At 44.4% G+C, this 26368-nt stretch overlaps 1 protein-coding gene across 6 annotated transcripts in view; it reads left to right on the forward strand.

The window, feature by feature from the left end:
- Positions 1-25123, forward strand: part of FMNL2 (formin like 2) — a 366592-nt gene extending 341469 nt beyond the window's left edge. For 2 of the 6 annotated variants that reach the window (XM_072960969.1, XM_072960971.1), the window contains 12 exons: positions 4697-4821; positions 5429-5631; positions 7200-7434; positions 8531-8599; positions 8705-8785; positions 10073-10202; positions 12734-12897; positions 14287-14388; positions 16697-16795; positions 17491-17614; positions 21062-21155; positions 23036-25123. In XM_072960969.1, the coding sequence (XP_072817070.1) occupies positions 4697-4821; positions 5429-5631; positions 7200-7434; positions 8531-8599; positions 8705-8785; positions 10073-10202; positions 12734-12897; positions 14287-14388; positions 16697-16795; positions 17491-17614; positions 21062-21155; position 23036 (1427 nt within the window). In that variant the 3' untranslated portion in view covers positions 23037-25123. Of the gene's footprint in view, positions 1-4696; positions 4822-5428; positions 5632-7199; positions 7435-8530; positions 8600-8704; positions 8786-10072; positions 10203-12733; positions 12898-14286; positions 14389-16696; positions 16796-17490; positions 17615-19495; positions 21039-21061; positions 21156-23035 lie in introns of those variants that run through there. The other 4 variants (XM_072960970.1, XM_072960968.1, XM_031678518.2 and 1 more) reach the window with 3 other exon arrangements.
- The last annotated feature ends 1245 nt before the right edge of the window (positions 25124-26368 follow it).

Here is a 26368-nt window from a genome sequence, read left to right on the forward strand (position 1 = left end):
AAAAAGGGAAACTGTCATGCACAAGAGGCATTTTTCTCTCAGTAGCCCTTGTCACTCTGTAGCAGGAAGCTCTGATCTCAGACATCTTCCCACCTAGAAAAGGAAAGAGAGACAGGTTACCTTCTTAGGGATCAGTACATTTTCATGGGTTCAGCAAACACGATAGTTCAAGCTCTGACACAGTGTGTTTCTGATGTTTATGGCTCTTTTCTTTGAAGGTATTTTCAGTGGCATCTATAAAAGGGAAAATGCCTTTCTGGGTAACTGCCTGATGTAGGCTTCCAGGCATTTCTTCTGAGCATTTGGGGCATCACAATTCACTATAGTGGGGTTAAGCTTGCAGGGGAAGTGTTGCCAACAGCAGTATCTTCTTGCCTTGACACGCATCCAAATAATGCATGTGGTCCTCCTGCTGCCCAGGATGGCATGTGGCATACCTCCCTCACCAGAAATAAAACAGGGTGGGTGTGGGTGAGAGGAGGAGAGTTGCTCAAACGCTTTGAAGTGTAAGTTCTTATTTTTGACTTATGGAAGTGAATTTTTACTCTTTTTCTAAAATACCGCAAGCCATTTTCCCAGTAGTGGAGTATCTTCCTAGCATTCGGAATTGCTCAGAGCTTGCCAGAACTGTCCCTGTGACGTTGGATAGCTCTGCTTCCTCATCCACTGCCGTGCCTTCGTGAGGTCTCTTATTTCTGATGAACTACCACTCTAATGGTCTCCATTTCCAAGGCTGCAGTAGTTTTCAGACGCTTTTGCCCAAAGTCTAAGCTGAAGTCTTAGCTGTAAAAGATATCCCGGTCTCCATTTTTTAGCGTGTCCATCCCATCAGCAGTTTTATCAGCCGGTCATTAGGACTGATTCCCCCTAGTGACTGAAGCCCTTTTCGATACCAGTAACCCACCCACAACAAACTTGTTCCACAGCAGGTCCGTGGTGTTGACTCCCATCCTAGTGCCTGTAAAACTGTCAAACAAGATGCCTGTTCAAAGCCATGTTGGCCATAAGCCAGTGACTTATTTCTACCTTTCAAGGTCTCCCTCGTCTACCACTTTCTTCTAGAGCTTTTATTGCTTCTGAAGGACAAAAGTGAAAGGAGTGTCCTCGTGGGACTGCCTGTTTGGGAGATGTAAAAAAACAGAAAACCTCTCAACGAGCCCCCGGAAGCTGTCCCACCAGCAGGCTGTTTTCAGTGACCGAGGATGAAAACTCGTCACTGCCAGGTGCACCCGGGCTCCTTGGCTAGCCCTTCCCTGTAGCCCCCGGGCACGCTCAGCACGAGCAGTGTCTGCTCTGGAGGCTCTGCTCTCCTTTAGTGCTGATTCCTTTCTCTCTGGCAAAACCTCTTGTGCGATACAACCTCAGCTCACCTTCGCCTGAGCTCTGACTTGGAACTCAGAACTGAGCAGGAGAGCCAGGAGGCTGAGAGGTGCGGGTCCAGGGCTCCCTTCCAAATGAGTCTCGTCATCTCTGGTTAAATTTTTTGCCTGGGTTCTTCCCAAGACATAATCTTTCCAGGTTGTTGGCTCTGTGGATTGCCTCCATTTTCTGGTGAGGAACTCTGTGTTCAGTGGATCACTCGCCACTACCTTCAGGGTTGCTGCTTTTGGAAGTCGTCCCCGTGATGTCGTTGGAAATTTGAAGGACAGTATGTGGGATGGAAGAAACTCCTCTTGAGTGCCATAAGCGCCCATTAAACAATTACACAATGTTCTGTTTTACAAGATGTAAGAATTATAAGATCCTTCTGAGTCTTTGATAGCTTGAGATCAGGCAGTTTCTACAAGCCTTTTAATCTCTTCTCATTACTTATCTTTAATCTGGCCATTAATACTTAGTGGTTGTAGCCCATTTTGTGAGCTGTTTTGCCAGTGTGTTCAGTAACACTCTCTGTAACCAAGAGGGCAGACAGAATCAGGATGTCCTCATAGAGCCAAGAGACAGCTGAGATGACGTGCCAGGGGCTCCCGGGAAGCCAGAAACCTGTGACATCGCTGGGCCCCTGGGTTTGTAGGCACCAGGATGTCTTATCTTGTCAGCAGGCAATGCGCACGTGTGTTCTTGGTGGCCAAGCCAAGGGGCCAGGGGGAGTTCCTCTAAGTTTATCTGGTTAACTTTTCTTTGCATTTTATAGAGAAAATATCAGTAGTGGGACATGTACATTTGAGAGCGATCTGACTCCCATTTCCCAGTCAGGTCATCAGTGACAGAGCCCTGGGGAGTCTGCAGCCTTTGCTGTCTCTTTGGTAGAGTGTGCTTTGGAACTTCAGCTGATTATTTTTCATTAAAAAAAATTGTTTCTATCTTATAGAATACCTAGCACAGTTCCACATGGCTATTTGGGAGCGCTATAATGAAATCTTATTTTCCCCCGTCTCCTAAAAAATTATTTAAAAAATAATAATAAGGGAGTCTTTAAGGCAGGCCTGAATGGAAATGAATTTTCGGTTCCACACTGCCTTGTGAAATGTGTCCAAGAAGCACGGAATTCTGTACTAAGTGTGTGAACTGCTGAGCCACTGGACGTGGACGCTAACTGAATCTAATTTTTTTCGTGTTTTCTTTGTTCTTTCTGCTTCCACAAAAGATGGGCCAATCAAGCTTTTCTGTAGGTTGCTCCTCTCTGAGTGTGTTGAGTGTTCGCCATGTGTTCCTGTGGGTCACACTGTGCTTTGACATCTTCCACTCCATCGCCCATCCAGCCATTGCATTTGCTTTGTGTCTGCGGGGAGGCCTGGCGCGGGCTGACTGCCCCTCCAGGGTTGCCCACACGTTTTAGTTGAAACCATAGAAGAGATGATGGCCCTTTAAGCAGACATCCTGATTTTAGGAGCCATGTGCCTCTCTTCCTAAGAAAAATAGAGTTTTTTCTTTTAATTTTTGTAGTGGGATCTAAGGCCTCAACTCTAGAAGGATTTTAGGTTAATCTGAGGGGAAATGCAAAGCTCCCTCCCAGGACAAGGGGGAGCTGCGTTTGCAGTCCCCTCCCACTGGTGTCCCACTCTCTCCATGGAACTCCCCCCCCTCCAAATCATGGAGAGCAACGTCCTGTGGCCTCAACCCTGGGAACACCGTGTGTATTGTGGTCACCTGTAGACCCCTCCTCCGCTAACCCACCCCCCAGCTCCCCAGTCAGAGTCAGGACAGCCTTTCTGAAGGGAGCTGTCCTGCCTGTGTTCTGATCTCAGGCTTATTCCTCATCTTGCTAAAGAGTTAGAAGTAGGGTGGCTGCGGGCGGAATGACATGTAGTGAGTGTCCTGAGGCCTGCGTTGTCTGTGGACGGACGATGCAATGAGATGGCACTGACCTGTCGCCTCCGATAACAAAAAGAGGGTGCACCCCCCTCCCCCCCAAACTTCTCTCTCAACTTGGCTGAAGTGCCAGACTAGAAGAAGGTCTGTTCCTTTGTCCCACGGAGGACGTGGGCAGCAGAGACAAAATGGAGCGCAGCACTGGGTAGTGGGGACTAAGGTCATGTTTGGTGGTGAAAGGTCTGGTTTGGCAAAAGCTGTGTCTCTGTGTTCCTGCATGCTTTTGTGTGGATTTGTCAGACGACATTCCTGCTGTTTACGTGGCCTTCGTAACGCTGGAGGAACGAGAGGCGCCGTCTGTCTCGGTCTTTTCAGTAAGGCGGGCAGCCGGGTCAAAGCCCAGTTGGGTGTTGCGTTTATTGTGTCCTGAACCAAAGTTCTCCCCTGTTTTCCTAGTGGTGTGGTGGGCATCCCAGGACAGGCTGAAGAAGGTGACTATTTACAGCTAATTGGTTTGGGAAGACTTCGCTATGGTGTGTGATTAATTGATGGAACTTTCAGTGGATCACCTTTTTTAGCTCATATCCCCAAAGTAAGAGGAATTGGATCTCCCCCACCCTCGTCCCCTCAAAGGTGGAGCCCTTCCTCTTTAAGAGGTTTTCAGTATTTTTAATGGGTTCCTTAATACCTTTTAGTTGCACATAGCTGACTCCAGGGGAGAAGTGGCTCTTCAGAGAGAGGGGGCAGGGACTGTGGCCCGTCTCAGAACAGCACTTCAGATCCAGATTCTAAGTACCCCTCGTGTCTTCTTAATCATTTTCTACTTTGGGCCATTTGTGGCCCTTAGTCTGTTTGTAATAACTCAGCAGTCAGCATAATCCCCATCATCGAAACCATCCACTGGAATATATTGCTCTGGCTGAATGTCAGCCTTCTCAATGTTACATTCCTGGTAGTCTGGGCAGACACTATCTGCAGTCTTTGATCGTCTTAAGATTTGTTTGGAAATGTGTGTTCTAGAACCAAGAATTTAGGATGTCAAACTTGGACTCAGTTCACCAATGTCAAACTAAGTCACACAGAGTATGTGCCCTCTCTGCTGTCTAATAACATGAATAATAATCTTCGCTCCCCAACGCTTTGTCCTAAACATTGTCCTGACACTGTGACTGCATCAGCAATCTGGTTGCCTGCATTAAAAAAAAAAAAGCAAAAACCCTGGCTTTTAGGCCTGTGTATTTAACACAATGTGGTGTCAGTCAACCAAATGATGACTCAGGTTGCTCTGGGTAAAGCCTTGCGTGATGTTTTCTGTATTTAAAAACACTTGGGCGCCTCTTCCTCCAGTGTTAAAGTGTCATCTGCAAGGATTGTTGTCTGGTTGTTCTTGAGGGTCATGGGATTCTTGGTGGAATCATAATTTCATTATCTCTGACCTCCGTAGCTGTGAAAATTAAGAAGCCAATCAAGACGAAATTCCGAATGCCGGTTTTTAACTGGGTTGCCCTGAAGCCAAATCAGATCAACGGCACAGTCTTCAACGAAATTGATGACGAGCGAATTCTGGAGGTATCTTTCCCGTTGGTCAGAAACAGGAGGCTCTCTCTGCAGCAAAGCCAAAATTGGTGCTCTGTTAATCTGGAAGTTTCAGAATAAAAGCTAGTGTTTTAAGTGCCTTGATGTAAAGAAGAAGAGAATAAAATTGGATGCTATTTTGTAAGGTGGTTCTAAAACGATGTTTAAAAAGTTTTACTAAAGTGGAATAGTTTTGAACATCTTCACTGTATGTCATGAAATACTTATCTGATGCAATCCCTGTCCTTTATTTATTAAAGGGCATAAAAACCCTTTACTGAACTGTAAGTGAAAAAGGAGTCAATAATCACACTCACTAGCAGGTTTCATGGGTAGTGTCAGTCCCTGGTGGCCATCCCTACAAGCCAGTTACTGAAAGGCAGTTGAAGTGGCTGGTTTGTTGGAACCAGTTGTCTACTGTAGACATTGTTGTCTGTATACATGGTGTAAGTTACACAACTCTAACACAAATAAGGAAATAGAGCAAGGTACTCAGTAGAAAAAATAACTTTTCTGATGCTTAAGAAACTCTAAATGGTGGCTTCCTGACTTCATTCTTAAGTATAATCTAATTTGCCTATTTCATTCCTCTCTGCCCCAGGATTTAAATGTAGATGAATTTGAGGAAATATTTAAGACAAAAGCCCAAGGTCCTGCCATTGATCTTTCTTCAAGCAAACAGAAGATCACACAGAAGGGATCAAACAAAGTGACGTTACTTGAAGCCAACAGGGCCAAAAATCTTGCCATAACTTTAAGGAAAGCCGGAAAGACCGCCGATGAGATATGTAAAGCTATTCATGTGTAAGTTTGGGTCATTCTAGAAAATTATATCCTGGTAAATTTAGGATACAAATGGAAATTAAATTATGAATTTATAGATAACAAATATTTCAATTGTGAGGCAAGATCTAAGATAAAAGAGAAGTTCTCAATATCCACACAAAAGAGATGCCCTTTATTATGTACATGCAACCTCAGACGTGAATAAAATGCTAACACTGAAGGGGTGGGCCAGAAAGGACCCTCGGGGGTGCTGTGTTAGAATGAGTGGTTAATGGTTTTAGAGGAAAAACAGCTAGATTGTGGCATCATTTATTATCTTGGTCTGCACTCTTCTATATGCCCACAGCAATGCTTACATAAAAGGAAAGTTGAGCAAAGTACTGCAGATACTAAGAAAAGGGTGAAAGTGTCAGTTTTCTGTGGAGAATGTGAATTTTACCCAGATTTGTGGAGTACAAATTTGGTGGCATTTGTGGAATGGTACAATTCACTGCCAGATGCAAATATGATACAGACGCGTATTTTAATTCATAACAATAGGAACGTGATTCCTATTGCTCTTTAGCACTTTCAGGACATTTTAAACCAAGTTGAGTTTTTTTTTTTATCCTTGAGCTGTAAAGAAGGCTTTAGTTTTATTTACTCTCCTGTCAGAAGCATCTTTCCTCTCTTCTTATGTTCATCATGGTGACTTTCAAATATGATAAGGATGTCATTAGATGTTTTAGGAACTAACTCATCATTAATTGGTATTTCATAGAGTTTGATCAGAGACTCTTGGAGGAGTAAATGACCCTGAGAAACCATTTGTTCCAATTTCATGTCCTCGGCCAGGATCATGATCTAATAGTTCAGTGCATTCCATAGTTTGTTCAGATTTCTGATATTGCAACCTGATATGCATTCTGATTTTTAATCTTTATACATCTTGTTTGTCATGATGATCAAATGTAATTCTATTTTGCTGTACAAAGATTTTCCAGAGAATAAGATAGAGATTGTAGCAAATACCTCTTTAGTTCAAACTGAGCATACATCCACAAGAACCTGGCATTCCTTCAAGGGGTGTATGCATTTAAGCCAAAATATCCATAATGTATAGGCATTTGGATGTATTTTTTCTAAAGAAGAAAAAATCTCCCAGGCTTATTGGTTTAACTGAAATATTTTACAGAGATCACCAGATAGTCTGTAATTGTGTATATAATATTTTATCTCCTTAATTAGCAATACTTCACATACCTAAAAAGTCTGAACCACTTCACCACAAGATGCTTCAGCCTTCCTTCTGCTTCTTCCTTCTACCTTTTACTGTTGATTTCTAGAGGCTTAGAGCTATCCTGATAGCCTAAAACCTGAGCCTGGCAGTTGTGATTAAAGTCCAGGTTTCCAGGAAGGACCACTGAAGGTGCTTGACACACAGTCAGGAGCCAGCCCCAAGGGGCATCTTCACATCTGTAGACATCGTTTAGCTGTGGACATCAACTCATCAACTTAGTGGTTCATGAGCTGGACCCAGATGGAGGTGTGGTTGAAAGGGGAGGAGATTTTCTCTCTAACACTGACATGTCCATCTCTGTCTTCAGGTTCGACTTGAAGACGTTGCCTGTGGACTTCGTGGAATGTTTGATGAGGTTCTTGCCAACGGAGAACGAGGTGAAGGTGCTTCGGCTCTATGAGCGGGAAAGGAAGCCCCTGGAACACCTGTCGGATGAAGACCGGTTCATGATGCAGTTCAGTAAAATCGAGAGGCTCATGCAGAAGATGACCATCATGGCCTTCATTGGGAACTTTGCTGAAAGCATTCAGATGCTGACTCCTGTGAGTGGACCAACTCTGGCACAGGAGCGGGTCCAAAGTGATAGAATTGTTGTTGTGGTTGCTGTTTTAAGTCTCTCCCAGAATTGCAGTTAATGTCATGGGCTCTATAGACTCCTTCCCAGGACTTTCAAGGTTGCATTTTTATTTTCACCACCATTTTCACGTTGTGTATGCCAACTAAATTTGAAAATGATAAATTTCCATAGTTCACGTTACTCTTCTCCCTAGAGGATGCCATTTTCTGTGTCTACAGATGTCCTCTGGCTTTCAAAGGACACTTCAATATACGGGACAAGGAAAATCAATTTCTCAAATTTGGTACCCTTGGCTCCCCCTTAAGGTACCAGTCCTCTGGCTGGGTTGGCAAGACTGAAAATGTGACTTCGTTTCTAAAAATGAACCCATGTCTCGAGTGAACAGGTTTAATTGACTTTCATTGGGAGCGTTCAGTTTGCCATGGGAGTCTTCTCCCTTAGGAGTGTCTGGCAGTACACTGTGGTCCTGTAGAAGTAGTAGCCAGCCATTTCTTGTGTCTTCATGTTACTCTGGTAGAGACTTACAAATATCATAAATGGTTCTTTCCCAGTTCTGTTTCTAAGTAATTATTTGTTAATTACTGATGATAGTACCATGCCTTTCCAAAACATGTTCTGAGAACTGCTGCGTGGTGGTTATATTTCTTTGCTATTTTGTTTTGTTTTCATTCTTGACTAGCTCCATTGATTTAAAAATACGAATTGTGTTACATGATTAGAGTTGGTGGGCAGGGCATTGAGTTCTGCTACAAGACGCTGTTGACTCCTAACTTTTGAGTCTCACTGCTTACAGATTTTACGATAAGCTAGCTCTGATAATACTTCTTATTTCAAGTACTTTTAAAGAAGAGCTTGCATGTAATGCCAAAGTTGCCTAAGACCTAACAGAACAACTTGAATTTGTTATGTTTAAAAAAAACAGAATCTCAGCTATGAGGCTTTAAGGTCTAAATGCAGGCAGGCCTGTTTTCTTCTGTGTTAATTTTTAGTTGTCAATTAGAGTTTCCCATTTTTAACATGTCTTTTTTTCCTCCTCCTTCTTTCCTTTGACTGGAATCTAGCAACTGCACTCAATTATAGCAGCATCTGTCTCTATAAAGTCGTCCCAAAAACTCAAGAAAATTCTGGAGGCAAGTGAAGTTTTCCTCATATACGTGAGTGGAAGAGCTGGCTTGCCAGCTGTGCTCCTCGGCCTGGGATGTGTGCCGATGGGCTTTTTCTCTGTTTCTTTGCAGATCATCTTGGCCCTTGGGAACTACATGAATAGCAGTAAACGAGGAGCAGTTTATGGATTTAAACTTCAGAGTTTAGATCTGGTGAGTGGACTAAATGAAAGACCAGAGCTCTATGTGGGACAAAACAGCTGGCAAAGGTGACGTCCCAGAGCAGAGAGAGTCTGCTCTTGGAAGTGAGGGGGGGATATTTTGATGAAGATTCCCTGCTAGTGGGAGGATCAGTCGGTGCAAATTTTCTGAAACACCATTTGGCACCAAGCACTTAGAGCCTTAAAAATACTCATACCTTTCGACCCGGTATTTCCATTTCTAGGAATCTTTCCTCAGGAGTCTGAATTGTGGCTGCTCTATTTTATTTCTAATTGCAAATAATTAGCAACAATGCAAAGATTCGACATTTGGGGAAATGGTCATATATGCTGTAATAATAGTTAACATGGTGAACTGTTCTTCAGCTGTTAGGATATCTGTGAAGAATTTTTGAATAGATAAATTTGTGTTTAGGAAAGAAAGCATAAATTTATGTACAGTTTGATTTTTAAGTAAGATATGTAAGAAAAACTGAATGGAAGTAGGTTAAGATATTAACAGAGGTTGAGTGGAACTAGGTATTATTTTCAAGCTGCTGCTTTATACTTTTCTGTATTTTCCAAAACTTTTATTTTTTTTCCTGGATGGAGAAAGGGTGCTCTGTTTTTCAGAGTCCCCTGACGTAGATGAACAGGACTAGAGAGAGTACTCCATGGAGCCCTGTCCCCGGGCGGTACCGCGCTAACGCGGCTCCCACAGGAGCAGTGGGGCAGTGGGGGAATCCCCAGCCTGGGGGAAGACATGGTAATTTGCTACGGAGTGTCTAGTTAGTCACACGTCCGGCCCCCAGAAGGTTGTGGTCCATCAAGCACATCTGCTTCAGGCTGGGGAGTAAGAATGGGGCCAAGAAGAGTGTGAAGAGTACGGTGTAGGAGCCCCACTGGATGGGGAGCACCCGTGCCCACCCACTGGCCCCACCCTCGCTTCTGCTCTGCCTTCACTTGGGAGAGCACTGAGACTGGGGTCTTCTGCTTGGAAGCTAGGGGAGGTGTTGTTGCAGATGTGGAGCGGAGGAGTCCATGTGAGTAGAGATGTGTGAACAGTCCAAGGTGCTCAGGGTCATCCCTAAAATTGAGCATGTCCCTTGGTCAGGAAGTCCTCTTGTCACTTAATAATCAATGGGCTGGTTCACCCAAGAACAAATCCAGTGTTGACTCTCTTGTGGGAATGTTTCTGGGGCACCTGTGCTCAGGTATTCCTTCTGTGTGGGAGAGCAGCATGTGGCGGGGACCTCTCCCATCATATTTTACTCTAACCCTTGTCCCCTTTGGTTTTCAGCTCTTAGATACCAAGTCAACAGACCGAAAGCAAACACTGTTGCACTATATCTCCAATGTGGTCAAAGAAAAATATCACCAGGTGTCCCTGTTTTATAATGAGCTTCATTATGTGGAGAAAGCTGCTGCAGGTACTTGATTTCAGGTGTTAATATTACTCTCGGGTGGGAATGCCTTTAGTCGTGGAGGAACCATTCCCTGCTTAAACAACACTCTTCAGAACCCCTCAGTAAAGGCAAGGCTAGGACATCGGAGGCTCTGACTGCAAACGCATCAGCTGTAGTGTTGCCCGCTCCTGAAAGCAATAGCAGACACGGATGTGAAGGTGATGGCAATGTCCTCTTTGTAAAGATCCAGGTCTCTGGGCCTCGTGCGCCTTCCCTCTTCCATCCTTCGCCCTTTTTATTCTGTTGCTGTCATTTGAAATAAGAGAATGAGAATCTGAGACTCACCCCCCAGCAAATACTTGAATTAAGTTCTGTGCTGTCACAACTGGCTCAGGTGTGAAAGTTCTAAACATTTCGTGTTTAGCCTGAGCACAGGTCCAGCTATCAGTGCCTCTTGGTTGTTGCTTTGCTGTGACAGTTATGCCTTTCCTTATTAAGTCATCATTGATTCTGAGATAGCTGGGCTGTCCTCATGTTACAGATGAGAAAACTGGCATTTTTATAGGTTAAATGTCTTGCCAAGGTCACATGGGTCGAAAATGATAGAAGCGGGAGTCAAACCCAGGTCATCTTCACATACGGTGTATTGTCTAGTGTACCACATCCTTTCAAAAGAATATTAGGCTGGAAAAAGGAACAAGATGCAGAGTGACCCCAGGGTTGGTTACATGCCAGGATTCTCAAATTCTGATTTTGAACCGTGAGCAGCCTAAGTGTTCATTATAAATACATATTCCTAAGACCCACTCCAGACTTACTGAATTGAATCTTTGAGGGCAAGACTTTCTCCAGCTTCCTCAGAGCCCATGGCTGTGGCTCCTGTATTCTTACTAAAGAGCACTCCATACAACCCTCTCATACAAGATTTAATACATTTTATTCTAACAATATGCATGTCCACTGGCACCTGCACACTTATGGGTATAATCAAGTTTTATTTGTCTTTCTAATTTCCTTAGCCCCTGGCAAATTGATGGTTGGGAACAAATGAATGAGAGAATGAACAGATGAATGAGTGAGTGAGATGATGCCCTGTTACTGGGATAGATGCTGTTGAAGCCCCAGAGGAGAGTGAGAGGCAGGTGGAACTGACCTTCTGACCAGGAAGGACTGTGCAGTGCCGGGTGTGACAGACCTACCGCCGGCTCAGGGCTCACTGAGGCAGCTGACAGGGTTTCTCCTCTGGTGGGGTGATTTTCCTCCTTTCAAGTTTCCCTTTGTCAAAATTAGAGGTTCTTTAGCATCACAATTCTAAGTAAGAAAAAAAGTTTAAAAATTTCCTGTAGCAGTTTTTTGGCCCAAATGAGATTCCCCCAAAGTATCATTTCAAAAAAAAAAACAAAAAAAACAGTGGTAGGGGGAGGGTGTGGCTCAGCGGTAGAGCACATGCTTAGCAAGCACAAGGTCCTGGGTTCAATCCCGAGTACCTCCATAAATATAAACATTTAAATAAATGAGCCTATTTATCCCCCCCCCCAAAAAAAAAACAAAAAGAAAAAAGAAAAAAACATTAAAAAAAACAGTAGGGGAGAATGGGGAGATGGAGGTGCCCTCTGGCTGGGTTGAATCCTGTGTTCTCTCTCTGGGGCCCAGGTGAGCTGACACAGATTCCTTATCCCTTCACTCATTGATTCACTCACTCCTTGGTTTATCCAGTGAATCTTTTTGAGTTCCTGCTGTGTACCTGGCACTGTCCTGAGCATTGAGGAGTCAAAGATGAAAGACGATAGTGTGAATGCAGTGAGGGAAAACATGCCACGTTGTTCTGTAATTCACCCATGTGCAGGGCTGAGGCAGGCAGTGGGGAACCAGAGATGGGGCCCACGTCACTTGCAGGAGTGAACCTGCTCTGGGACACTGGCCACACTGCAGGTGGAAAGGTTCACGCTAATAAACCGTTCTGAAGCCCTGAAGGGTTGTTTAGCAAAAAGAAGCTGTTCAAGGTTGCTTTGGGTCCTGGTGGGCGATACAACTACAGTTCATTAGGTAAAGTGCTGCCCCCTGCTGGAGAGCCACAGAACTGCAGGAGAATTCAAAATGGTAGAGAGAGGATAATCTCTTGGGCCTGTCACAGTAAAGGAAGTTCTGAGCCTAGAGACCAACTAATAGGTCATCATCTCCTGTAAGAGAAATGGAATAGTTGTGTACAAGCACAGGACTTGGAGTCCACAGTTGTTACCCGAACTTCAGTGCCACCTCCTACCTGTGTGACCCAGGACAGGCCACGGAACCTCTTTGTGCTGCTTTCCTTCCTTGGCAACATGGGCTGATGGTGCATATGAATTAGTGCATATTAATGATTTAATGCAGTGCTTGATGGTGAGCACTTGGTAAATTATTGCTGTGAAAGGATCTCTGCACCGAAGGCCAGAGACTAGATCTCAGGCCCTTACGTAACCCTCGGAATCCACTGTGAGCTTGGCTTACCGGCCAGACTCACTGGGGCTTTGACTTTCCTAGTCGAAGTCATGGGAACATTACTTTCTCTACTTCAGTCTCCCTTGAGAATGTTTTACTGGACGTCAAGGAGCTGCAGAGGGGCATGGACTTGACCAAAAGGGAGTACACCATGCACGACTACAATACGCTGCTGAAGGAGTTCATCCTCAGCAACGAGGGGAAACTCAAGAAGTTGCAGGACGACGCCAAGATCGCACAGGTGAGGGTCTGCGCCCCTGCCACCCATGGAGGAGAGGGGGTTGGACCCCTTAAAGCCACCTGGGGCGCTGGCCCTGGCTTTGGGAGAAAGTTGCCCTCTGTCCGCTGAGGATAGATTTCTTAGGAAGCTGATGTTTCTAAGGGGGTGGGGATCTTTTGGAATGTTGTACCTGGAGATGCCCCCTTCCTGCCTTTTTTTTTTTTTTTTTTTAAACCAGTCACACAAATCATCAGCATTCATTTCCTGGGTCCTAGGTGTTCACTTTTTCCTGGGTTCTAGGTCCTAGGTACAAAGGGCAAAGAGTTAATCAGATAGTTTGGAGCCGGAAATCCCTTCCTTAAAAATGGATCAGTGAGGCTCCACAAGGGAACCTCAGAGTTGCATAGATGGTCAAAGTGTTTAATTTATAATAGCTTTCCCCTCAGAAAAGAAAAGTGAATTGTCAGTGTCCTCCCTCTCTGCTGAGAAAAGGTTTAAAGTTTTTAAAAAGTTTAAAAGTGCTTTTTAAAAAAGGGATAAGAAGGTCTTGAGACAGAAGGTCGGGATTGGAGAATTGGGGACAGACCTGGGGCATGGTCCCTGCCCGGGCTGCTCACCCAGGGGGCAGGACCCAGCCCCTGAGTCCCGGTGCCCACTGAATAAATAATTCGTTGTCCTCTTCTAATTTGGGGTCTTTACCCTCTTCTCTAGAGGCGCCCCCGACACCTCCCATTCCCCTCCTAGTCTTCGTCCATGTGGGTCCTGTATTCACTTCAGCCAACGTGTGTCAGGCCTGTGCTCGGCAAAGCAGTGTTCTAAGTGTGCTGGATTTCCATAGGCCTTGACCTCGACATCTCATACTACACGGGGGGTCAAGTTTATTCACTTTGAAAAGCAGCCAAAATCATCATAGAAGGGAAGGGAGAGCATTGTGGGAACTCAGAAAGCAGACGTGGTGGAGTGGCTGTCATGTGAGGCTGGCTGTCCTGTGTCACGGGAGGGTTCAGGTGGAGACTTGAGCATCCCTGGTGTGAAGCTAGTGCTGAAGCAGTGAGCTGGGATTGGGCGTCTGAGTGCCTTGTGTAAGATGCCCTCTGACCTCGCTGGCCTTAAGGAGTCCAGCCATGGCTTTAAGAGGCTCCTGAAAGGAGTCGTTCCTCACTTGTGTTGGGGGGGGTGTGTAGAAGTGGCAGGAGGTCCCAGAGATGAATTCCTGGGCAGCACTCTTGCCTTTGACTACTGGGTTTCAGAGGAAGCCGAGGCTGTAGAGTCATGGGAAGGAGAGGGAGGCGGAGGCAGAGGCAGAGGCGGAGGCGAGAGGGCTGTGGGAGCCACTGCAGCTCTTTTCCCGGAGCGTCAAGTTCAGATTCCAGAACTCATGACATTCAAGAGAAATGTGCTTCTTCACAGGACGCCTTCGATGATGTGGTGAAGTACTTTGGAGAAAACCCCAAGACAACGCCACCCTCCGTCTTCTTTCCTGTCTTTGTCCGGTTTGTGAAAGCCTATAAGGTAACCAGGAGCCTGGGGCCTTTCAAGCCTTCCTGGGCTTCATTCCTCACGGGGGGTCCTCCCCGCGCTGTGTCTGAGTCTCGGCGGCCCTGCAGAGGCCTCTCCTGTGCCTTTGGGCAGCAGAGCGGGGCAGTCAGGACGAGACAGCATCTCTGGCCCCACAGAGGCTGAGCGCCCGCGATGCTCCCGTCTCCACCCTGCCAGCCGAGGGCTCGGCCCGGAAACAAAAGCTCTTGGCTGCCCCCTGGGGCAAATGAGATGCTCCAGGACCGTTGCTGCCCTGTTGACCATTCACTCTCGCAGGCAGGTTGAAGGACTGAAGAACCTGGCCTGCGGTGGAGTTGTTTGACAGATGGAGGATTAAAGGAGTAAGCCCCGGCCCGTGGCAGGGGTGCCGTAGCTGAGGTCAGGGAGAGCCTGCTTGTGTTAGTCCTGTCCAGGCCCGTGGGCTTCTGGACCAATGATTTCTCCAGTGTGGACTGAAAGAGGACTCTAGGAGGGACAGTTGCTCCCTGTTTCTTTGTCTGGATCAGTAGTGGCCCTTCCTTTAAACGGGAGGCCCTCTTTGACATAATCCAGGACCATGGTCTTAAAAAAACAAGTGACCCAGGAAAAAGCCTGTGTCAGAAGAATTTGTCCCTTGAGGAAGAACGCAGAGGACGTGAGGGGATTTCAGTGCACTCAGGAGACATTTCGATTTGTATTCTCCAGGCTTGCCTACATACAACCTTGGTGATGTGGGTGGAGCAAGGCAGAGAGTGATGGCAGAGGTGGGTGGATGTGGCAGGGGTACAGACATTTTTGAGAAACATCTGATTGGAACCAGTGGGTCCTTTCACCACCACGAGAGGCTGATGGGTGGAGAACCATCCTTGGGCCTTTGACTGAAACTGAAAAGCCATCTTCTCTCAGTGTGGCTTAGTGTAGTGGTGACATCATAGGCAGATAGCAGAAGGAGAGCATCTGGGCTGAGGATGAACACAAATACAGCACCGGGTCCCTGTGCAGGATACTGGGGGCTGTGAGCAATGAGGAGGCCACTGGTCTCCAAAGTGTGGTCTCGGGCTCCTGGGATGCTGATGTACGTGTGCTGCAGGGAGGCTCCAGGTGGCTCTTGTTAGGGGTTGGGACCGTGTTTCTTCACATACAAAGTTGTAAGTCTAAGATCTAAAGAGAAAATGTGTGCTATTTTTAAATTGTATAATACCAGTTGGGAAGTGGCTCTGGTTGGCCTCAAAGTCTGGCATTTGAGCAGGGACGTGCGTGGAGTAGAGGAGAAAGAGAAGCTGTCCTTGGTGACTTGTGGGTGTCACAGGCCAGAGCCTGTCAGTGTGCTTCCTCCATGTTATCATGTCTTCCTGGGGTCCCCTTCACTGGCTCTGTGAGGCGCTTGCCAGGCAGTGATGTTCCAGGGTGTTCTACTTGCCCTCACATGGTCCATCGTGACTAACTGCCCAGCCTGACACCAACATAGGGGCTTGGTGGGCAGATGTTAGGGTTTTAGGATGTCACCTCTCCTTTTCCTTTCCTATATTTGAACCAAAATGAAACTTGAGACAAAAGCAGCAGAGATCAAAGTGTAAACTTCATTGTGGATGAGAGCTGGATTGAGAGACATGGTGTGTCTATGGGAGCTGATATTTCAGCCCTCAATTAGCTGACTTAGCAATTCACAGCTGGACTATTAGAAGTTGCTTCTGGGGGGCTGGCTTCCAAAGAGAGTGCCCAGGAGGGCTGAGCTAAAAATCCAAGTCCTGTTGGATTTCTTGTTCCTAATATATCAAGCTTGTCACTCTGTCTCCCTTGGGAAGGAGTGAGCTGTGGGGAGAGAACCCAAGAGCATCACTCGGTGAGGCCCCTGAGGAAACCAGGGGCAAGAGAATGGAGGATTTCCCCTAACAGTGGGCAAAAGGAAAGGAATCTGAGACCCTCCTTTCAGGGATGCTGTAGAGAGGGAGACAGATTCCAGAAGAAAAACAATCTCACATGAAAATCACTGAGCAGAGCTGCCAGGAGCAGAGGTCCCCACCCCGTCTGTGGGACTGAGGCTGAGAAGCAGCGTTCGTGGGGAGAGGAGTACCAGGAAAGGACTCCTGGAAGAGGTGAATTTCAACGAGTAGATTTTGAAGAGTTGTGCTATAGACAGACAGCAAAACCTCAGAGTCACCTGCAGCATAAAGTGTATCTTCTAAACCCGCCCTTTGCTCTCATTGCTGTCTCACCTAGCATTCTCTAAGAGTGGCTTGTAGAAGTGTTGACTGCTGGCATTTCTATTGACACAGTCTTTTGCTTCTTTTGATCTATCCAGCAAGCTGAGGAGGAAAACGAGCTGAGGAAGAAGCAGGAACAAGCACTAATGGAGAAACTTCTGGAGCAGGAAGCCCTGCTGGAGCAGCAGGATCCAAAGGTGAGGTGTGCCAGGCCCCTGGGTCGGCCACAGGGGAGGCCCTGACGGCTGCTCCGAGGCAAGCTGGCCAGAGGGGCAGAAAGCCGGATTTGCACGGGATGCTTACCACGTCCCTCTAGGGCTTGGACACTTGGCACATGGGCTGTGTTCATTCATTACTTTGTTCAGCAACCAGGGAGATGAGGCTAAGAGCACGTTTGTATAGAATCTCCAAGTTTATAGAGATCGGGAACTTGAATCTCCATTGGGTGTAACCCGATGACTGGACTGCGTAGTGTCCAGGGACGGGGAGGCTTCATGGGCCCCACTGGTGCTGCCCTTGATGGCTCGAGGGCCGGGAGGGAGCGCTCCGTGGAGGGAAACAGCACGGGTGAAGACCATGAAGGCTGTCAGGCCAGTCTCCTTCATCGTGACCACCTGCACCAGCGTGAGGAGTCGCTGGTTGTTACCAGCTGCCTCTTGCTGGCGTGGGATGCAGCCTTCTCACTGCTGCCGGCTGGAGCTTTGTGTGTCCTCAGTGACAAGGTTCTTCCTCTCAGAAGCTTTCTGAGTTGTCCTCTGTTCATGCTGGTGCTGCGTGTGTTTTGGACTGAGGCTGCTTATTGGGAACAAGACCCTTCGACCCAGGTGGGATTTTCTCAAACCTCCAGTGGGTGCTGGTCCCACTTATCTCTGTCATTCTTCTTTCTTCTCAGTCTCCTTCCCACAAATCCAAGAGGCAGCAGCAAGAATTAATTGCAGAATTAAGAAGGCGACAAGTTAAAGATAATAGACACGTATACGAAGGAAAAGATGGTGCCATTGAAGATATTATCACAGGTAAAAGCTGCTTCCTCATCGAGGCCCGTGGAGATCCCACTGGCCTCACCCTTACTGGGCCACTTCCAGATTTTGCTACTGCTTTTGTCCAGGGTTTACACGTACTTCGGTTGACTTTATTCAGATCCAGAATTATACAGAGAAACTCTCTGCCAATATTTGAGGTACATTTATAGTGCCGAATACTGCCTGTCCCAGAACCCCAGCATGCTCTCTCTGAAACATCTCTGTATTTCTCAGCATCATTGGAACTCTGAGATTCCACTAAGGGCTCCCTCTCCTAATGGTGTTCCGTTGTCTTAGGTTTGTCACCACACTCCACTGCTCCCTCATGGCCGCTCCTATCCACCTGCCACTAGTAATACTACGGCCAGGACCTGACTGTACTAACCACAGTCAACACGTGTTTTACCAACATGCTCTTTAAAAACCATTTTACTCATTCAAATTAACCGAAGACCATAGGAAATCAGGAGCTGGGGCTTACATGCAAATGGACCAACAGTCCAGAAGCCCAGGGTTGGGGAATGGTCATTCTCTCAGCCAGGAATGGTGCCTAACCCAGCTTGGTTCTTGTCTGAGTTGTAGCCTAACGCTTTCTGCTCAAACCAGTTCTCCACAGTTGCTACATTTCCTCTTAAAGATGAGGACAATAATTTGGGGGCAGTGGCTACTAGTGACTTTTCTTTCATGTTTGTTGCATAGGAATACTGTTTAGCAGCTTCCAAGATACTTAAAACTTTATTGTAGGAAATTTTATGTAGAAATATAGAGAACAGTATGAGTTCCTGTGTACCCTTCACCTGTCAACAGTTTTCAACTAATGGCCAATCTTGTTACATATCTGCTTCTACCTATACCCTGGTCCCCAACCTCTGGGATTATTTTGAAGCATATCCAGTTTCATATGGAAATATTTCCATATGTATCTTCTAAAGATAAGGACTCTTTAATAAAGCAAAGAAACACACCCACAGTACCATTATCACACATCTCCCTAGCCAGTCATTATTCACACTTCCCCGTCCTCATTTTTTAAAAAAAATATGACTCTTAGACTTTTTGACTTCTCATTTCTTGTTAATAGCTTAGTCAGCATTGCAAATACAGATCCCAAATTGCCCAAATCAGTTTTTTCCATCACCTCAGACCCAAGAAAATAAAATAGGTGAATAACTCACTAAAAAGGGTGTCAGTAGAGAATTACCCAGAGTCAGCCAGCAGGATGGGTAAGTGGCCCGATGAAAGCGCCGGTCTCTACATAGGGAGCACACGTGCTCTGCCTGCTTGTGCCCGCCGGTGTCTGTATTCACCCTGCAGTGACTTGCAGATGCTCCCAGATAAAGCTTCCTTGTTTAGCATGTCTCCTTGCCTCCCCCACATGGAGGGAGAAGCTCTGCTCTCAGCAAGACCAGGAACAGATCTCCTTGGGTAAGCACCTCTTAGCCTCACTGTCATAGTAGGAATGACTTGGAGGAAGAGAAGCATCCAGCCTTGGCACACTAATAACTTAGAGTTCCTTTTTCCTCAGTCTGTTCTCCATCTTAGTGACACCTGGCTTGTGAAATGTATACTTTCTATTTGTCTGACCTGATCTACCATAGGAGGTGAATGAATATTTGCTCATGAAGCAGGTTTTTTTCTCCTTGGAGTATTTTCCATTTTCTACCCACGGCCTTGCCCCAGATTGAGTAAAGATTGAGTAACTCTTTTAGGCTTTATGAACTCAACTTGGATATATATATTGCCTTCCCCTTTGCCCTGCTCGCCCCACCCCCACCCCAGGTATGATTAACAAAGCACTAACCGTGTACTAATGCAGTAGATCTTGGCTTCTTACTCTCTCCTGTTTGTCTTGTTTGGCTGTCATTTTCGATGCAGTGCTGAAGACTGTGCCCTTTACCGCTCGCACCGCCAAGCGTGGCTCTCGATTTTTCTGCGAACCTGTTCTCACTGAGGAATACCATTACTAAACTATTACTCTTTCTCACCTGATGCTCTTAAAAGGTTGCTATAGATTTTTTGACTTCTAATGACCCTCTGTATGTGTGTCAGGGCCACTCCATATGCTAGAAGCTAGCATGGAATTGCCATCTCCACCATGTTGTATTTTATGTTGTCTTCATGCTGCATGGTTTTGCATTTCATTCATTACTGCTTACTCACTAGACTTTCAATACATCTATGAATCCACATGGCTGTGATGGTGTGTGCAAGTTGAACTAATAGAATTGCTTGCAGATGTTTTCAGAAAATGAAAACTTCTTTGAGAATCAAGATTGGGACCAACTAGGTTGCTTGTAAGATTTTTGGGCTGATATCTTTGAACACAAGATGATAGTCAGTAATAACAATAATTACTATACCTAACGTGTATTGAGCACTTACTGTGTTCAAGCAGATTTACAGATACTAAACTGACCTTTTTGTGCTCAGCAGACTTTGACAGTAAAATGAGCGGCTATACAAGCACTCAGGAATACAGCGTGCTCTAAAGTTGCAAAACAGTTTGCAAAAGGAGCAGTGAACTGCACACAGCTGTAAATTGGGTCTTCCTTAGCTGCATTATACTCACCTCTTCCTTCTGAGTATCATGCCCAGATTTCGGCTATCTGCAATTCCACATTGGAGCAAGGTTGTGAGGCAGGAGATGAAAACAAAGGCTTAGGAGCTCCCACTGTCTTATCTCATTCATGCTTTGTCACTGGTGGCTCTGTTCCATGTAAAACCCAGGGTATTTCTCCTGTGATGAGATCACATCTGGATCTGCTTCTTTGGTCAGGATGGTGGCCCCAGAAATACTAATAGCAAACACATTCTATCGGAAAATGCCGTTGTTCTTAGAATTAAAAAAAAAAAGATCAAATTTTCCCAAGAAGTTAACTGCCTGGGCTAGATCAGGAACAGACTTCTCTGCAGTGCCCAGGCTATTAGAACAGTGACCAGGGAAGTACACCCTCTGACTGGAGTATGTGAATTAGCCATTGTTCGACTCCCATGCTGAGACTGACATGGAACAGGGTCCTTGTTTATGTTGTGGCGTTCACTCTTCTGTGCATTTCACTTGTTATGTATGTTCCTGTCTCTGAAGATATCAAAGGATGTGGTGTGCTGTTGCCTGCTCTGTAGTGTGCTTACCTGCCAGTGCTTATTAACAAGGCTAGAAACTCTTGTCCACTTGGCTAATGTTTACTGTCAGTTTTGCTGCTGGACTGTTGTTCTGGAGCCAAACTTCAAAGCAGCTTGAATGTGGGTGGTCAGAGGGCTGGGTGGGAAGACACGCCCCTCCTTCCCTGGTTTTCTCTAACACCTCTTGTGGTAATGGCCTCCTGTTTTCTTCTGTTGCCTAACATGCCCGGGAATGTTATTCACTAAGTTAAAGTGCTTTCCGTTTTCATCCCATTTTTACTTAACCATCATTTTGTGTTTTTGTTTTTTTCTGTTTAGCTTTAAAGAAGAATAATATCACTAAATTTCCAAATGTTCACTCGAGGGTAAGGATTTCTTCTAGCACACCGGTGGTGGAGGATACACAGAGCTGGCAAGCATCACTTTTTACTTAGCTTCCTCCTCTCTCTGTATGCAGATCAATGGTTTCAATCTATGGCTGAGGGTAATACTGGTGAGAGTCTGACCGGGGAGACGTCTTTGTACCTCACATCCCAGTGATGTGAGGCTGAGCCTCTCTCTTGGACTCTTTTTGGTCTGCTTCCATGTTCTCAAGTGTGATGGCTTGGGCAGGGGTATTTGCTGATGATTCTACTTGCTTTGGGTGCTAGGCTGTCTTTCCCTTAACCCCTTCTTGGCCTTCTAGTTATTTGGTTAACCTCATTTTTATCTGGAGAAATTGAGAGCAAGTCCTGGCCAGGGAACATGGTATATAGTCTTTGAAGAAGGATTAGGGTTTTTTTTTTAGAACTAATTGCTCAGAGGACTCAGGAATCACCGAACTGCAGGTCACTGCATATCTTTAGCCAAAAATGGATTTCTGACCTTCCATTACCACTCTGGGAGAGGAAGCAGAGGCTAGAGAGAATTAGGGCATGCAAAACTATTCTTTGCTTGAATTTAGGAGTAGGGCAGAGTCACAGATTCCAATGAGTCAGGAGCTGGTGGGGACCATGCTGAACTGAGCACTTCTCAGCTCCAGCTCATTTTTGCCATTGTAGGAATTTAGGCTCAGTATTGGAGATCCTCCAGATTTCCAAGAGAAGTCAGAAACCCTGGTATTTATGTTAATTACCAATTTAAGTATCAGGAAACCATATTTAAAAATTTAAGTCCTGGAGGAGGGTGGTAGCAAACATTCTAGAAGCCAGGAAAATGACCCATCCATTTTCAATCTACTGAATAAAAAGGGATGAAAAAGATTGGCTGTTTCAATTCTGTTTGTTTGTTTGTGTTTCCCTTTCTAAAGATAGAATGTTTCCAAGCAGAAGCCAGTAATACTTAGTTAATGAAAGGGAAATGTAACTAATTAAGACAAGGGGAAAAAGTACAAAGCCAGCTTCAGTTTTCTTTTTCACTGTGTCCTGACTCCATTAAAAGGAGGCTATCCCTGTCGGCTAGGCTGCCTGCCTTATTCATCAAGAAAGCATGCTTTCCTGCTGAGAGTGCCTGCATAAGATAAAATTCCCCTTGTTCATCGCACTTCATCCCTCTGCAGCAATGCCTGCTTGAATGGATGTGCCGTGATCGATTCACTCACTCAACAAGGCGCTTTTTTATGACTAGGCATTCTGCAGTGCCTTGGCAGTGCAAATTGGAGAATGCAGAAGGGCCTATGCAACCTTTCCCGTCTAATGAAAACCAAACAGTTTGGGTGGCAGGAAAGAATGTTCAGGAATGGAGTATTATTTTGAGTTAATGATTACTTTTATTCAGTGCTTGAGTATTACATTTCTAATTTACAAAATAAAAAACTGAACTCGGCTAACTTTAATGGCATAAAAATAACGGAAGCCGTGTCTGCAAACTAAGCATAAGTTCCTTATATGATTGAAACTTTGGATAAGATAGGACAGGGTAGCCTGTTTTATTAATTTTGCAGTTTAAAATTCATCGCAATTGTTGTTGGTAGTCAGGTTTCTAGAAAGAAAAACAACTAAGCAACAGCTATTGCCAGTGGAAGAAACATTTCAAAATAAGACTTCAACTAGACTCTGGCCAGTGACGGAAACAATCTCCACTCATGTGTTTTTCTAAAAGACCCAGAATCACACCAGTATTACATCCTGTTCTGACTGTAAATATTGAAGGCTGTGTACATGTCTTCGGCTCAAATACTTAGTGAGTTTGAAGGGCCCATTAGCTGACTCTTCTGCACAAGCTGCTTTGATTGGCTGCCAGCTGGCCTTTGTCTTGCGAAGACACATGGTACTAGAGGTCGCAGTTCTCTCATCGGTGCTCTCCTCTCCACAGATCTTAGAAACCAACCATACAGACGAGCCGATGCGGTGAGGAGAAGTGTCAGGCGGCGCTTTGATGATCAGAACTTGCGTTCTGTTAATGGTGCCGAAATAACCATGTGAACCTGAGACCTGCCTGTATGAATAGAGGGTGTGCGTGAATGAAACTGTCCACGTGAATTTTATGTGCTACCATTTAACTGCAGCCTTGAACATAGATAAAATATTCTAAGGGCTCAGATTTAGCAAACACATAGGAATTTAAAAATGATGGGCTCTCTCAACCTTTGTTAACAAGTGCCTATAAAGTGGAAGTACCTGCTCAGATTAATCAAAGCAATAGGGTTTGATTTGATTACGTATCTTTTTACACCAGTATGTTATTTAATTTTTTTAACTAAAATAGAAATTTCATATTATATTCATTACCTGCCATTGTGATTGTCCCATGATGGCCCACCCTGGTTTCCTGATAAGTTGTAAATAACACGGATGCATCTGCTGTGGGCATCCTTTGCTGAGATGTCTTTTAAGTACTTAATTTTGTGTTTCAACCATACCCATCAACTTTCTCTATTTTTAAGGGCTTGCAACATAGAAGAAGGAAAAAGTCATGCCATAAACTCTTTCTGTCTATAACCAAGCCCCAGCAAAGTACAAACAGGATGCAGTTGCAGAGGTACACAAGTCAGTCAGCTCTTGTTTCATGTCCTACTTCTGTGCTGGGGTACGATGCCCTGGGGGAGACATTCATTGGTATGAATGAATGCAAGGATACGATGGCATACGGATGTTGTACAAGACTTATTGGCAGTACTGTGTTCTTCAGCTAGAGGCAGCTTTTTAAAAATACTGCAGATGTGTTTATTAGCACTAAAATTAACATCTCAGTAATCAGTATTAGGATTTCTGAGGACCATTATTGGTCAATCCTGAGAACAGAAATCAGTGCCTTGCTAGCCAGGGAGAAGTTCACTAGCTCTATCAACAAGCATTCCAGATTACTTCTGCTAGCATAGTGTTAGTAACCTGGCCTTAATTCTCCTCTGACAATCGCAGGTTTTTGTTTTTTTCCTTTTTGTAGATTGGAGAAGATATATTTGGCATCACTTACCAAAGCTAAGAAATTCTCGTATTTCCCAGGTTACTTTATGGGAAATTGCAGTTAAATTGCTGAAATACTCACCTTGGGATTAAGCTTAAATGGTATGTAACGGGACTAAACGGCCAACAAAGCCACTGCTGTTTTTTCTTCCTCTGGCAGGGCACTCGATCCATTCCAAAGTCGAAAACTGGACTGAAGCTAATTTGTACTTTTCATAATATACATTCTGCTTCTGGCTTACCTTCTTGGTACATTACATCAATATATTAATTGTAAAGATTATTGTATAGTATTTAACCACTGAATTTCTTATTTTATGTTGTGCTCATGTGAACTCCTTGGTGAAGGTCCCATTTTCCTTGGATAATGTGTAGTTATATATCTCTTTTTAAATGTACAGATATTTTGCTATAAAATTGGTGCAGTTTTTTTATGGTTTTTACACTTCTCTTTAATTCCCACCTAAGCCTCTGGGTAATATTGTAAATATTGTTTAAAAATGCATCAGCCTATGCTATACAATCTGAATGTTATTTTAACTTATAGTTTTTTTTAATATATATATTTAACTACAAGGACAGCTTAGGGATCAGTTACCACATTTCACTTTAGCGTATCTATTTACAGAAAAATTAAACTGCCACCTGCTAGCACATTTTCATAAATGTGTACTTTAAAAAGAACATGCCAAGATTTTGTCTGTTGACTCACCATTCATTTTGATGAAAAAACCAATTTGACCATGAGATGTAACACAAATAGCTGGTCCTTTACCACAAGCAGCTGTTTTCCAAAGCTCAGTGCTGATGGACATACATGTTAAAATTATTGCCTATTTATTAATCTACAAATAGACAGCAATGTTGGCATGTTCTTTTGTTTTGTCTCTTAATGGGTCTGCTTCTTAGCAATATTAGAAATGTTTTATAAAAGCAGTTCATGTTACTTTTCTGGTCTTTTCATGGCATTTGAGCAAATAAACTATTTACACTACTATTCTGTAATACGTTGTAGTCTTTCAATGGTATATTTTAGGGGGGTCTGCCAGTTTTATGTCCACCCTCGTCATCTAGAAATAGGTGTCTTGTGCTTAAATCCATAACTAAATATATTCAGCACATTTTAAGAAAAGCCCTTCCCTCTACACACATTTGCTCACTTGTCGTATGGAAAGTAGGAACCAAATAGATTTTTAGTATTGAGTGATACATCTCCAGAGTCATAGTTGACTTTCTTCCTTCCAGAAAAACAGCACTCTTGTTTGGTGAGATACTGCCATTTGTTGTTAATGAGAATGTTTCGTATACACAGGCAGGCCTCACGTGGACTGCATGGAGGCACCCTGCACCTAACCGCCATGTTGGTTGGCAGGGTATGTACAAGCAGTATGACCCCCACTGCACACACACAGTAATATTTTTAATAATTCCAAGTCATTGGAAAAGTTTAGTATATTCTTCTTAGTACATTCATTTAACATTCTTTAAGGGAAGCAAGAAAATTTGTAATTCACTTAAAAATCTCTTAAGGGGCTTGAAAACAAGTTAGAAGGGTGTAAAAAAGTCTTGTAAGTAATTATTGTTGCATTAGGTCTTTGTTCCGGTTCCATGCTCTTTCTGCTGCACCAGTTACACAGTTTACAGGCGTACCTCCTTTTATAGCGCTTTGCAGATTTTTTTTAATAAATTAAAGGTTTATGGCAACCCTGCATTGTCACGTTAGCATTTTTCAAGGAATAAAACATTTAGCTGAGACATGCACTTTGTTCTTTTTAAAGACGTAATGCTATTCCACACTTAACATAGTATAGTGTATATATGCACTGGGAACCAAAAAATTCACTTTTATCTCAATAATCTGGAACCAAATTTGCAGTATCTCCAAAGCAGATCATAGTTGAAGCTTTATTTTATCAAGTGGGAGGGAAAAGTTAAATTCTGCAGTTAGTAAGACTCTGTTCTGTACCAGGACAAGTGCCTCATGGTGAAGGAAAGAAGGTCTTTCTGAATTGATAGAATATTAACATTTTCAAACCTAAACTACAGTAGTAAGTTCAATGAGACCGAGTATGGTTAGGTTTAGGACATTATAAAACAGTAACACTTATTTTTAAAGAGATTCACTAATGACCTAAGTCCCTTTGTTTCCCACTCCCAATCTTTGTGACCACACATCTAGCCCTTACTCCACTGAGATTCACTGCAGTGACACTGAAGTGATCGCCCAGTGATGCTGCTGACA

Source organism: Vicugna pacos, chromosome 5 (genome assembly GCF_048564905.1).
Source record: "Vicugna pacos chromosome 5, VicPac4, whole genome shotgun sequence".
NCBI lineage: Eukaryota > Metazoa > Chordata > Mammalia > Artiodactyla > Camelidae > Vicugna > Vicugna pacos.